The sequence below is a fragment of the Poecilia mexicana genome, unplaced genomic scaffold (genome assembly GCF_051168715.1).
Source record: "Poecilia mexicana isolate PSO_F unplaced genomic scaffold, ASM5116871v1 scaffold_1, whole genome shotgun sequence".
Taxonomy (NCBI): Eukaryota; Metazoa; Chordata; class Actinopteri; order Cyprinodontiformes; family Poeciliidae; genus Poecilia; species Poecilia mexicana.
The window spans coordinates 24,945,413-24,958,149 of NW_028263370.1; the positions used below are offsets into that span (position 1 = coordinate 24,945,413).

General features: G+C 47.3%; 2 protein-coding genes across 4 annotated transcripts; one reads left to right on the plus strand and one right to left on the minus strand.

Moving 5' to 3' along the window:
• Nucleotides 1-631: 631 nt before the first annotated feature.
• psen2 (presenilin 2) lies at nucleotides 632-5,718 on the plus strand. Of its 3 annotated transcripts, none has more exons than XM_014977027.2 (11): nucleotides 632-742; nucleotides 1,624-1,757; nucleotides 1,828-2,015; nucleotides 2,075-2,216; nucleotides 2,653-2,720; nucleotides 2,802-3,022; nucleotides 3,090-3,188; nucleotides 4,087-4,146; nucleotides 4,221-4,313; nucleotides 4,391-4,506; nucleotides 4,904-5,718. In XM_014977027.2, the coding sequence occupies exons 2-11, from the start codon at nucleotides 1,626-1,628 to the stop codon at nucleotides 5,057-5,059; spliced, it is 1,275 nt and encodes a 424-aa protein (XP_014832513.2). In that variant the 5' UTR covers nucleotides 632-742; nucleotides 1,624-1,625; the 3' UTR covers nucleotides 5,060-5,718. The 3 variants fall into 3 exon arrangements, with proteins under 3 accessions (XP_014832513.2, XP_087863038.1, XP_014832514.2); XM_088006912.1 differs by lacking the exon at nucleotides 632-742 and adding an exon at nucleotides 760-1,147; XM_014977028.2 differs by lacking the exon at nucleotides 632-742 and adding an exon at nucleotides 760-1,043.
• Nucleotides 5,719-5,897: 179 nt separating this feature from the next.
• Nucleotides 5,898-8,968, minus strand: dpy30 (dpy-30 histone methyltransferase complex regulatory subunit). The gene is made up of 5 exons (XM_014977031.2): nucleotides 8,878-8,968; nucleotides 6,526-6,566; nucleotides 6,408-6,455; nucleotides 6,086-6,228; nucleotides 5,898-6,011 (listed from the first exon to the last, which is right to left on the minus strand). Exons 1-5 carry the CDS (start codon nucleotides 8,885-8,887, stop codon nucleotides 5,939-5,941), a joined length of 315 nt encoding a protein of 104 aa, XP_014832517.1. The 5' UTR covers nucleotides 8,888-8,968; the 3' UTR covers nucleotides 5,898-5,938.
• Between the last annotated feature and the right edge of the window lie 3,769 nt (nucleotides 8,969-12,737).

The window sequence follows — 12,737 nt, forward strand, 5'->3', positions numbered from 1 at the left end:
TACAAACATGAAAGGGATACAAATAGGAAGAGGTTAAATGCAGCAGTCAGGGCAGATTACATGAGACATTCTTTACAAATTGTAGTATTCTTTAAAGCTTTAGTATTGGTACAGTATTTAAGAGAATACAAATATGAAGAAACATAGGCATAAAAAGTATTACATTTGGGTTTAAATTTAAGAAATTTGCAGCTGTAGATATTAAATTTTGCTAAAATTAATATTAAATTTATAATAAATACTATATTTTTTGGTGTGTCTAAACAGAAAAAGCCACATAAAATAGTTTTGAAGTTAAACAGTACATCTATTTCCAAATTTCTTTTTAGGAGTAAAAAAAAGATCTCAATCCCAAAAAAGATGAGTGATGGTTTCCTCAGAATTGATATTTAAATATTTTACTATTAACAGGATAACATCTATGTAGACACTTCTCGAATCTTATTAGTTATTAAATATTTCTTCAGTAATAACCAAATATCCATCAAATTTCATTAAATATATTGTCCCAACAAAAGTAGAAGCTGGTTTGCTTATGTGATCTCTTATTATTAGTTCTCTAATACATTTGTTATTAGTCTTACTACTTAAAGATTAATCTCTCGGTTCTTCTCATGTGCGTCACGTTGGGTGTGACGTCAGTGAACGTATCACGTGCGTCGCTCGGATCAGCTGACCGCTGTGTTTCCGGGTTTATTTCTCGGACTTAATTTCGGTTCAGGTCCAGTTCGGTTCTGCTCAGGTTCGTTTTTCTGAACTTACTCTGACAAAAAGCGACCAGAGTGACGGTCGGAACCATCCGAGTTCGGTTGGCTTCAGGAAAAAGTCTGTTTGGGGCACACATGAATAGTCAGTTTGTTCGGTTCTGTTGAGGCAGGCAGTACCAGTTCGGTTCGGTTCGGTTCTGTTCGATTAGACAGTAGAGTTCCGGTTCTGTTGCACTATACGGCATAGATTTGTTCCTATCGGTTCTGTCGGAGCAGGTAGTACTGGTTCGGTTCTGTGGAGTTGAGGATGCCACTGTGTTTTTCAACATCTTGAAGGTAAAAATCATGCTAAGTTATTTGACTTCTCATCGGCTTTTAACACAATCCAGCCTCATATTTGGATCGATAAGCTTCTTAATTTTCATCTGGATTTTAATGTGGTGAGTTCTTGATGTTTTAACATCATCATTTGGAAAATTAAACCCATTATTGCTGATATTTCTCATCCTTTACATGCTGAGTTCCAGTTTCTGCCTTCCGGCATCAGGCTCAGACTTCCTACTATAAGAGGTTGGAGCTCTTTGGTTCCTACAGCCAAAAATCTCTTTTTAATGCAGGACTCGCACCTGATTAGTGTTTGTAGCGACTGCTGGTCACTAATGAAATAAATACGCTGCTGTGCTTCATGCATTGGTTGTTCGGTGGTCTTATTTTTAATCTCTTTAGTTTTTATACTTGCTGTAACATCTTTTGGCCATTTGGGACACGAATAAATCTGAATCTGCTGTAGCAGTCAGCACAGGTTCTGTTTGTGTACCGAGACCAGGTTCTGTTGGGTTCAGTAGATTCTGTTGGATTCTATTGAGTTCTGCTTGGTTCTGTTGGTTCAGCAGGTTCTGTTTGGTTCTGTTTGCAGTGATGAGTGTGTCGGACAGTGATGAGGAACTCTACAACGAGCGGACCGCCCTGGTTCCGGCCCAGAACCCTGCGGTTCCGTCCTACCGACCCGACCCAGAGCTCAGCCCCACTGAGGACTCCGACAGTAAAACGGTACCGGCCCGGTTCTGCTGACCGTGTTTGAGGACAGTGTCGGTCCTGACAGGTTCTGCTCCCCTCACAGGCCGGGCGGAGCGGCGGGCGGGCCGGTCTGGACCCGGGGGCGGAGCCTGAGGACGAGGAGGAGGAGCCTCTGAAGTACGGCGCCAAGCACGTCATCATGCTGTTCGTCCCCGTCACGCTGTGCATGGCGGTGGTGGTCGCCACCATCAAGTCCGTCAGCTTCTACTCAGAGAAGACCACCCAGCAGCTGTAGGTCTGCCAGGTTCTGGTCCCGGTTCTGGTTCTGGTCTCACCCGGTCTCTCTGCAGGATCTACACGCCGTTCAGCGAGGACACGCCTGACGTGGGCCGCCGGCTGCTGCACTCCGTCCTCAACACCGCCATCATGATCAGCGTCATCGTGGTCATGACCGTCCTGCTGGTGGTACTGTACAAGAACCGCTGCTACAAGGTAGGATTGGGACCGGACCGGAGCAGATCGACCTGATCCAACTCATCATAATCAGCGTCATAAACACATTTAACTATATTTTTGTGGCGCCTTTTCTTTAGATTTTGTGTGTTCATCAGTACATCTTCTAATAACTCGGAATCATCAAGTTATATTTTTCCATTTCCTGTCAACTCTTAACATTTTGTAACATAAAACCACTTTGGGTGGATGTAGCGCCCCCTAGTGCCACTGCTAGCAGGTTTTCGGAGGGAAACCCGACAAGGAAACGATATTTCTCCAGCAGGCGGTCCAGCTGGTTCTGCTTGTGATCCACATTGATGTAACTGGGTCGGAGCAGAGAATCGCTGCCTTGGTTCTGAACTAGAAGCCAGTCCAACCTGCTGAATGTTCTGGGTCCGTTTCAGCCTTAAGTTCTGGTTCTTCTGTGCTTCAGTTCATCCACGGCTGGCTCATCCTGTCCTCCCTCATGCTGCTCTTCTGGTTCAGCTTCATGTACCTGGGGTGAGTTTCCGTTCTGAAGGACCCAGCCGGCCTGGTTCTGACTCTGGTCCATCACTGGACTCGTCCTTTCTGTGCCATCAGCGAGGTGTTTCGGACCTACAACGTGGCGGTGGATTACCCAACAGTTGCCATGGTGATCTGGAACTTCGGCGCAGTGGGCATGCTATGCATCCACTGGAAGGGGCCACTGCAGCTGCAGCAGGCCTACCTCATCCTCATCAGCGCGCTCATGGCCCTCGTCTTCATCAAGTATCTCCCCGAGTGGTCCACCTGGGTCATCCTGGGCGCCATCTCTGTCTATGGTGAGTCCTGCAACGCCGTCACCTCCTACCTCACCGTCATGATGCCTCTAACTGTTCTCCCCTGCAGACCTGGTGGCCGTCCTCAGTCCAAAGGGACCGCTGCGGATGCTGGTGGAGACGGCTCAGGAGCGCAATGAACCCATCTTCCCCGCCCTCATCTACTCCTGTAAGTCCAGAGTCTCATCTGGTCTGCGTCTGGTTAGGTCTAATTATAGGTCGATTCTAGTTGGGGGCTGGTCCGGGTCTCCTTCTGGTCCAGTTGGGGGCTGGTCCGGGTCTCCTTCTGGTCCAGTTGGGGGCTGGTCCGGGTCTCCTTCCGGTCTAGTTGGGGGCTGGTCCGGGTCTCCTTCTGGTCTAGTTGGGGGCTGGTCCGGGTCTCCTTCCGGTCCAGTTGGGGGCTGGTCCGGGTCTCCTTCCGGTCTAGTTGGGGGCTGGTCCGGGTCTCCTTCCGGTCTAGTTGGGGGCTGGTCCGGGTCTCCTTCCGGTCTAGTTGGGGGCTGGTCCGGGTCTCCTTCCGGTCTAGTTGGGGGGTGGTCCGGGTCTCCTTCCGGTCTAGTTGGGGGCTGGTCCGGGTCTCCTTCCGGTCTAGTTGGGGGGGTGGTCCGGGTCTCCTTCCGGTCTAGTTGGGGGGTGGTCCGGGTCTCCTTCCGGTCTAGTTGGGGGCTGGTCCGGGTCTCCTTCCGGTCTAGTTGGGGGCTGGTCCGGGTCTCCTTCCGGTCTAGTTGGGGGGTGGTCCGGGTCTCCTTCCGGTCTAGTTGGGGGCTGGTCCGGGTCTCCTTCCGGTCTAGTTGGGGGGTGGTCCGGGTCTCCTTCCGGTCTAGTTGGGGGCTGGTCCGGGTCTCCTTCCGGTCTAGTTGGGGGCTGGTCCGGGTCTCCTTCCGGTCTAGTTGGGGGCTGGTCCGGGTCTCCTTCCGGTCTAGTTGGGGGGTGGTCCGGGTCTCCTTCTGGTCTAGTTGGGGGCTGGTCCAGGTCTCCTTCTGGTCTAGTTGGGGGGTGGTCCAGGTCTGCTCCAGATGTGTGGTTGGACCGCTCTGATTGGTCATAACATTTCTGTTCCTCTGCAGCTGCCATGATATGGACGGTGATGATGGCAAACCCGGCCGATGGCCAGCGCTCTGAAACAGGTCAGACTTCGCTAGTGGCAACGCCTGCTCTGCTGTCCAAGCCTGAGGTCTAAATAGTGTCTCTATGGCAACAGGTTCAGATGAGGAGGCAGAGCTAAATGGTGGGAGGGCGGAGCCTCAAAGCCGACGGCTGATGCCGGTCACGGAAGAGGAGCTGGAGGAGGAACGTAAGTGGAGGAGCTGCAGGCCACAACTCAGCCGGTGTCTGGTTGCCATGACGATGATTATGATGGTGTGTGTGCAGGCGGGGTGAAGCTTGGCCTTGGAGACTTCATCTTCTACAGCGTCCTGGTGGGAAAGGCTGCAGCGACCGGTGGAGACTGGAACACCACTCTGGCCTGCTTTGTGGCCATCCTCATCGTACGTTCAGCTCTGTTGCTTTCCTTCCACTAAACTTTCCATCAATCATTTCTGGGGTCATTCAGAGTGCCAAGACAGTTTCAGATGTAAGGTAAGTTTCTTAGTCATCTCCAGGTGGTAGGAGATTATCTAAGTCGGCCACGTTGAGTCTGAGGATTCAGTCGTCTTCTTGTGTTTTCTGAATGAACCAATGAGGCGAGGCACTGATCCAGCAGCACTTCCAGTCAGAGGTAGAGGTAATGGCAGCATCATGTCTCCTCTAGTGACTTCAACTAGGAGAGAATGAGCTGAAGAGAGAAAATGGTATGGGGTGCGAGAACTTTGAGCCGGTCATGTGACTCATTGTCCATCTCCTTGCCCCCCTCTCATGCCCCAACCCCTCTGCCCCTCCCTCCAGGGTCTGTGCCTCACCCTGCTGCTCCTGGCCATCTTCAGGAAGGCGTTGCCCGCGCTGCCCATCTCCATCGCCTTCGGTCTCATCTTCTACTTCTCAACCGACTTCCTGGTTCAGCCCTTCATGGACAATCTGGCCAATCACCAGTTCTACATCTGAGACCAAGCCCTGCCCATTTCCTCATCAGCCTGCTGGATCGTCATCCAATGACGCATAAAGGTCACTTCCTGTGCAGCTCTGAGCAACAGGAAGTGACATCATACACTCTGTGACCTTACCTGGTGGTCTGCTCAGGTGTTTAATGTATGTAGTTTGTCACGCTGCAATTGGCTGAGACCTGGCTTCTGCATCATCGACCTGGTGACCCACAGACGCTCCATTAAAGGCGTGGAGCTGCAAAGTGGGCGGAGCCACCAGTTTATTACTACTACATCCACTACATTACCCACAATCCTCAGATCAAGAAGTCTGGTTCTTTGGACACTTCCTGTTGAAAAGCCTGATGGGAGTTGTAGTTTCCCATAAGGCTCAAACATTTTAATTTTTTTTTCCTTTTAATGAGATATTTTACTACATAATTAAACTATTTAAGGTATTAAATAATTTTAACAGGAAGTGATCTGCCAAAGAAAAAGCAGAAAATATTTTATAGTATTTGTCTGGCTCCTAGAAAATCCTAGTGATGAATATGATCCCCTGTACGTGTTTGTATAATATTGGCCTGTCTGGGCCTCCGTACGTCTGCCAGTTGATGTTTTGTTTTTAACTTGTTCTTCTTCTGTAAATGTTTCACATAAATTAAATGGAGTTTTCTGGAACAGACTCAAATCTTTTAACTTCTCAGTGACCTCCTGCTCCTTGGGTCATGACCCTTCCTTCCTCCAGCTAAAGGTCGGAGGTCAGTTGACCTCCGAGTCATCCTGAGCTTCACAGGACGCTGCGGCCCATCGGGTCCATTCTCCAGAACAGAACCGGTGTGTTCTGAATAAATGAGGCGTTTCCATTTTTAATACGTTTATTCTGGATTCTAAAACGGGTTTAGCTCCGCTCCTCGAACTGGGATTTGTTCTTCAGCAGGAACGCCGCCAGATATTCAATAGGGTTGGGAGGCCTGGAGAGAAATATCCACAACTTCAGAACCAGCGAGCGGCAGCAGGTACTGACCCGACCCGCAGCACAACCCACCTCTCCTTGGCCAGGACGGATAGGCCCTGCAGCAGGATGGGAACCACGGTCTGGTCCAGGTAGGCCCGAGTCGGCAGCGCCTGCAGGTCCACCTTCTGCTTGGACAGCTTCTCCGCAGTCGCCTTCTCGTTCTCCACCGTCCGCTGGAGACCAATGACCCGACCCGTTACTCAGACATCGGTTCTGTGACCGAACCGAAGGTGGGTCGGTGGCTCTGTCCCGTCCCAAGGTTCTGATCAGGTTCTGAATCCAGTATCTCGGAACGGGACAGAACCTGTACAGAGTGGTGAGTGAAGCAAAGCATGCTGGGAGACGGCGTTACCTGCAGGTTCTCCGTCAGGCCGAACTCCGCATGAGGGTTTTCAGAAACCTGCAGGAGGATTCAGGTTCAGACAGCTGTTGCACTGGAAACCGTGTGTGTGTGTGTGTGTGTGGCTCACAGGTGTGTGTCCCTCCATGGACTGGTCTGGGTCTGTGTGATCTGAAAGGCAGAGCAGCAGTTGCTTAGCAGCAGGTCTGGCTCCTGATCATGGGAAACATGGGAGAACTTCTCCTCAGACCGGAAATACGCAGTGCTTTGATCACGTGACTAGCATGCTGCAGGGTTTATGTTTTTAGGAGAATAATAAAAAAACTAAAAAAATAAAAACTTTTTATTTTGTTTTCTTTTTTAAGCCGGATTGCATGCGTCTCTGTCGCTCTGAGTGCTTCACTGGCGGAGCAGATTTATTCCTGAAAGATATGTTTAAGATAGCTTTATAGTTTGCATTTAAAGCCGACCAATCACACCGCTGGCGCCTCAGCTGGATTAAGTTTACCTGAGCGCTCCTCCTTCCACTCAAACTGGACTCAGGCTGACCTGTATGGATATTTACATCCACCCCCTGTGAGGAATTATGACTCTTTCCAGAGTTTTTGATCAAGGTAGGACTTTAAACCACTCTAGTTAGCTCCGTTTGCGCAGCTCTACGTGAACTGCAGGAATAACTTGTAGTCGCTTTCAGAGATGCGCTGAACGAGCGGTGAGAATGATTTTATATTTGTGAACAAAGAATTTTGTGCGGCTTTTCCATCTCAACACGCCGCCCAGCGCCCGGCTCTGCCTGCACTGATCAAGTTTATCTATGTTCCCGGTTGGCCGGTGTGTTAGTTAACGAACCAGCTAACCTGATCATGCAGGTTCAGCCTGGTGAGGAGCTTTCACTCCTGTCTGTAACGCATCACGCTGATTTTATATTATATTATTATTTTTAGTATTATTTTTCCGGTTACACAATGCATCAAACGTATCAAATGCTTTGCCCACTTAGTCAGACAGAGTTAATGTGTGGGGCTGAGATCTGAGAAACTCGTCCCATAAACTCAACCAACCAGAATAGTTTTTGTGACGTTTATTAAAAACTCAACAGACATGAAATGTTAGAGCTACCGAAGCCACATTAGCAGCATTGAATTAAATCTCCTGTTTGTTGCACATCTCTGCGTAGTGCAGCAGATTTACCTCATCTTGCAGGGCCGGTCCAAGGCTGATGAGGCCTGGAGCAGAATCAGACTGAGGGGCCCCTTTTGTTGCTAACAACATCAGCACCTCTAACAGATGTGTTGGATTTAATCTGGGAGAGGGGGACTAGTTTAATTGGCCAACCTAGAAAGCAATCAGTTATAATTGCAGTTTACTAAATTGTATTTGTGAACAAACAGCTCAAACTCAAAGATTAAGCTCACAGCATCAGATTGTTGCTATGGTAACAAAACAATCTATGATTATTGTTCTCTGAATTTTTACAAAGTAAACTTGCCAGATCCTTAAACTCTGACATTTAAATGTTAAACAATTTAAAATCTTTTAATTTATGTATGCTGAAATAAATTCAAATTTAGCAGTGTTGATCATCTCTATAAATAAGTGTTACATTCTGTGTTAAAATATCAGCATTTGTGGCCCCTGAAGCCCTGGGAGCCCGATGGAGCTGCTGACTTGATTTGGATTAAACAAAAGTGCAAATAATTGATATTCATTTTAATTGTATATTTTGATTTGTTTTTAAGACTAGTTGTGGGTTTAAGTAATGTTTCACTGGCGATGTTTTCCGTATAATTACCGAGTGATATTCTCAAATTTCCTCTCTAACATCTTTTAATACCAAAACATGGTGGACCGCCTCGGCACCCCGACCACCGGGCTGAGCAGGTTTTCTGGGGGAAACCCCGATTGTTCCTCTGACTCCAGAACTAAAACCCTAACTGGACCGACTGGGTTTGGGATCAGCTTCATGGGAACCTGGTGACGTCTCCAGCGGCTGTTACCATGGTAACCTCCCCGCAGCCTCTTGATGCAGGAGGAGACTGGACTCATAACCAGAACCTCTACCTGAACCCTCGGGGTTCATTCGGAACCGCAAGGGACTCGCCGTCAGAACCGGTTCTGGTTCTGTTTGCCTCTCCAGCAACACAACAGGGACGAAGTCGGCTGTTTAAAGTTCAGTTGGAAATAAATCCGAAAGAAGCGTTTCGGTTCTGGTTCTGGCCAGTCTTAACCCGTACAGCTGGCCTGGATCCGGACCTGGACTCGGACCCAGCTCGAACCGGGCGACGTGGGTCAGTACGCGGCTGGTTGTTAGCTTAGCATCTTAGCTCTTTCCGGTAAATAAACCGAACCGAGGACAGGAAGCGACCAACGGCGGGAGACCTGAGCGATAACGCGCCGGATGAAACCGGAACCACCAAACAACCGGACCGAACCTCCCCAGGACCCACCGATAAGAACCATCAAAGCTCAACAATGAACTCACCATCCGCCATGTTTGTTGTGGAAGTGTGCGCAGTAAATCCGGCGTACGCTGATTCTGCTTTGACGTTACGTCAGAAACGTTCCTTCCAAAATAAAAGCAAAGTTGTTTCCGGTTTCCTTTCAAAGTAAGAGCATAGCAAGTACTTGATTTCAGGCTGGAGGAAAAACTAATCTGCTTTGGTCGGTCACACCTTTTTAAATGGATCTCTTTTTAAGATGAGGAAACATCTTACTGGTTTATATAACTGGTGTGATACTGTAGAAACGATGGGTCATGTTTTTATTAGTTGTAGGAAACATGTGACTCAAAGAAGATTATTAAAAACGGAATTAGGTTTTAATAGAGAACTGAAATTTGAGAATGTCCATCAGTTAAATAGTATTGAGGGGGAAAAGAAGATTTTTCGTCTTTTAAAAAATTCTGGGCTAATTAGGAGAATTTGAGGTATAGATATTAGGATCCAACAGATGGCAGTAGTGCAACAATAATGGACGCAAGCTGCCGTTAAAATCTAAAGAAGAGGTAATCTGCTTTGGATCCTTCTGTTCAGAAAGGTTTAAAATTCTGGCTCAGAAGAAATATTCTCCATAACTTTGAGCAGGATAATTTAATGAATGTTTTCCTATGTTGCAGTTCTGCAGACTTAGCTTCAGGAAATGTTCCAACACCAGACAGAACCAGAGGAGCACCCAGGTTCTGACCTGGGTGCTCCTCTGGTTCTGACTGAATGTGGGTCTGAAATCTGAGTTTATGAGAAATGTTGCAGCTTTCCTTTAAAACGTGGTTCTGCTTACCCTAAACGAGAAAAGCTGAACATTTTGCTGCTAGGTTAAAGTTTCAAGACGAGGTCTGAAGGCCTGGGCCCAAATCTGGCCCGCCTTATGAATTGACGTGGCCCTGCAGACTGTAGAGCTGCCAGATTACATCAATGTGAAAAGATTTTTAATATTATCTAATTTCAAAAAGTATTTGTCAAATTGTAGAAACAGCTGTTCATTAATATTCTAACAATCTGGTTTAATTGACGCCTTCTGCCAAAACCGGCCGTTTAATGATATTCATGATCTTAAAATGTCCAGAAATGAAAAAAATCACAAGAGTAGGAAGGACAGCGGATACCAAACCAACTGAGCCTAAGGTAGCATAATAAGCTACACTCAGTTTCAGTGTCAACACAAACGTTAAAATCTCCCACAATGACTACATCTGCATTTAACTCCAAATCAGGTTTTTAAATAGATTTGATGTAAACATTGAGAGTTAAGTCCTGTGGATGATACGGAGCAACAAACGATACGGACCAACAAACACGATACGGACCAACAACCACGATACGGAGCAACAACCACGATACGTAGCAACAAACACGATACGGAGCAAACACGATACGGAGCAACAAACACGATACGGAGCAACAAACACGATACGGAGCAACAAACACGATACGTAGCAACAAACACGATACGTAGCAACAAACGATACGTAGCAACAAACACGATACGTAGCAACAAACACGATACGTAGCAACAAACACGATACGTAGCAACAAACACGATACGTAGCAACAAACACGATACGTAGCAACAAACAATACGGAGCAACAAACAATACGGAGCAACAAACACAATACGGAGCAACAAACACAATACGGAGCAACAAACACAATACGGAGCAACAACGATACGTAGCAACAAACACGATACGGAGCAACAAACACGATACGGAGCAACAAACACGATACGGAGCAACAAACACGATACGGAACAACAAACACGATACGGAGCAACAAACACGATACGGAGCAACAAACACGATACGGAGCAACAAACACGATACGGAGCAACAAACACGATACGGAACAACACACGATACGGAGCAACAAACGATACGGAGCAACAAACGATACGGAGCAACAAACGATACGGAGCAACAAACACGATACGGAGCAACAAACACGATACGGAGCAACAACGATACGTAGCAACAAACACGATACAGAGCAAACACGATACGGAGCAACAAACACGATACGGAGCAACAAACACGATACGTAGCAACAAACACGATACGTAGCAACAAACACGATACGGAGCAACAAACACGATACGGAGCAACAAACACGATACGGAGCAACAAACACGATACGGAGCAACAAACACGATACGGAGCAACAAACACGATACGGAGCAACAAACACGATACGGAGCAACAAACACGATACGGAGCAAAAACTATACGGAGCAACAAACACGATACGGAGCAACAAACGATACAGAGCAACAAACGATACGGAGCAACAAACGATACGGAGCAACAAACGATACGGAGCAACAAACAATACGGAGCAACAAACGATACGGAGCAACAAACACGATACGGAGCAACAAACACGATACGGAGCAACAAACACGATACGGAGCAACAAACACGATACGGAGCAACAAACACGATACGGAGCAACAAACGATACGGAGCAACAAACACGATACGGAGCAACAAACGATACGGAGCAACAAACACGATACGGAGCAACAAACACGATACGGAGCAACAAACGATACGGAGCAACAAACACGATACGGAACAACACACGATACGGAACAACACACGATACGGAGCAACAAACACAATACGGAGCAACAAAGACGATACGGAGCAGCAAACACGATACGGAGCAGCAAACACGATACGGAGCAACAAACACGATACGGAGCAACAACGATACGGAGCAACAAACGATACGGAGCAACAAACGATACGGAGCAACAAACGATACGGAGCAACACACGATACGGAGCAACAAACACGATACGGAGCAACAAACACGATACGGAGCAACAAACACGATACGGAGCAACAAACGATACGGAACAACACACGATACGGAGCAACAAACACGATACGGAGCAACAAACACGATACGGAGCAACAAACACGATACGGAGCAACAAACACGATACGGAGCAACAAACACGATACGGAGCAACAAACACGATACAGAGCAACAAACACGATACAGAGCAACAAACACGATACGGAACAACAAACGGTACGGAGCAACAAACGATACGGAGCAACAAACTAAACATTTCAGTTCTTTGCAACCAGGATGAGGAAAACTGAGTTACATGTTCAAAAGGAGCTAATCATAATATTTACTACATTTAAATGGCTCCTACTCAGACAAGTCATAGTAAAACTCCACTTTGGAAGTATGAGTGAAGAATCCACCGAACCAGAACCAGACCCAGACCCAGACCCAGAACCAGTCCCAGAACAAGGCCCAGAACCCGCCAACAGTCTGAGTCCAAACTCAGTCTGAATCAGCTTTAATGTTTATTCTGATGGACCGACATTAAGACAAATACATAAAGTTTAGAGGAAATAAAAGAATAAAATGTGAATATAGGACCATATTTAAAGAAAATGAATCAGGTTGTAACATTTAAAATCTGCTTATTTAGTTTCACTGCAGAGCAGCAGACGACTCAGGAAGGAGTTCACCTGTCCAACAGAGACGGTCTGTGGGGACAAACTGTCTCTGTGGCACCACCTGATGGTGAAAGCCCGGACATATTGAGTCCAGGATGTGCGGGGTCTGCGGGGATGTTGGTGCCCTGGTCCTGACCCAGGGCACCAACATCATCATCCATCATCCATCAACCATCATCAACACCTATACCATCATCCATAATCCTGGATGATGGTATAGGTCATCCAGGATTGACCTATACCCAATCCTGGATGGAGGGAACGTCATCCTGTACAGGTCCAGTTCGGGTTCGGGGTAGGATTTATGGAGCATGTGTTGGTTCTCTGAGGAGGAACTGCAACAGCCTCCAGAAGGTACCAGTTCTCAC

Excerpts from the sequence above, each read along its gene's own strand:
- psen2 (XM_014977027.2), top strand. The coding sequence starts at position 1,626 with ATGAGTGTGTCGGACAGTGATGAGGAACTCTACAACGAGCGGACCGCC. Across the intron at positions 2,217-2,652 it reads ACAAGAACCGCTGCTACAAG|TTCATCCACGGCTGGCTCAT; the intron begins GTAGGATTGGGA and ends TCTGTGCTTCAG. Across the intron at positions 3,189-4,086 it reads CCCCGCCCTCATCTACTCCT|CTGCCATGATATGGACGGTG; the intron begins GTAAGTCCAGAG and ends GTTCCTCTGCAG.
- dpy30 (XM_014977031.2), bottom strand. Across the intron at positions 6,456-6,525 it reads CCATGGAGGGACACACACCT|GTTTCTGAAAACCCTCATGC; the intron begins GTGAGCCACACA and ends ATCCTCCTGCAG. Across the intron at positions 6,012-6,085 it reads TCCGTCCTGGCCAAGGAGAG|GCCTCCCAACCCTATTGAAT; the intron begins GTGGGTTGTGCT and ends ATTTCTCTCCAG.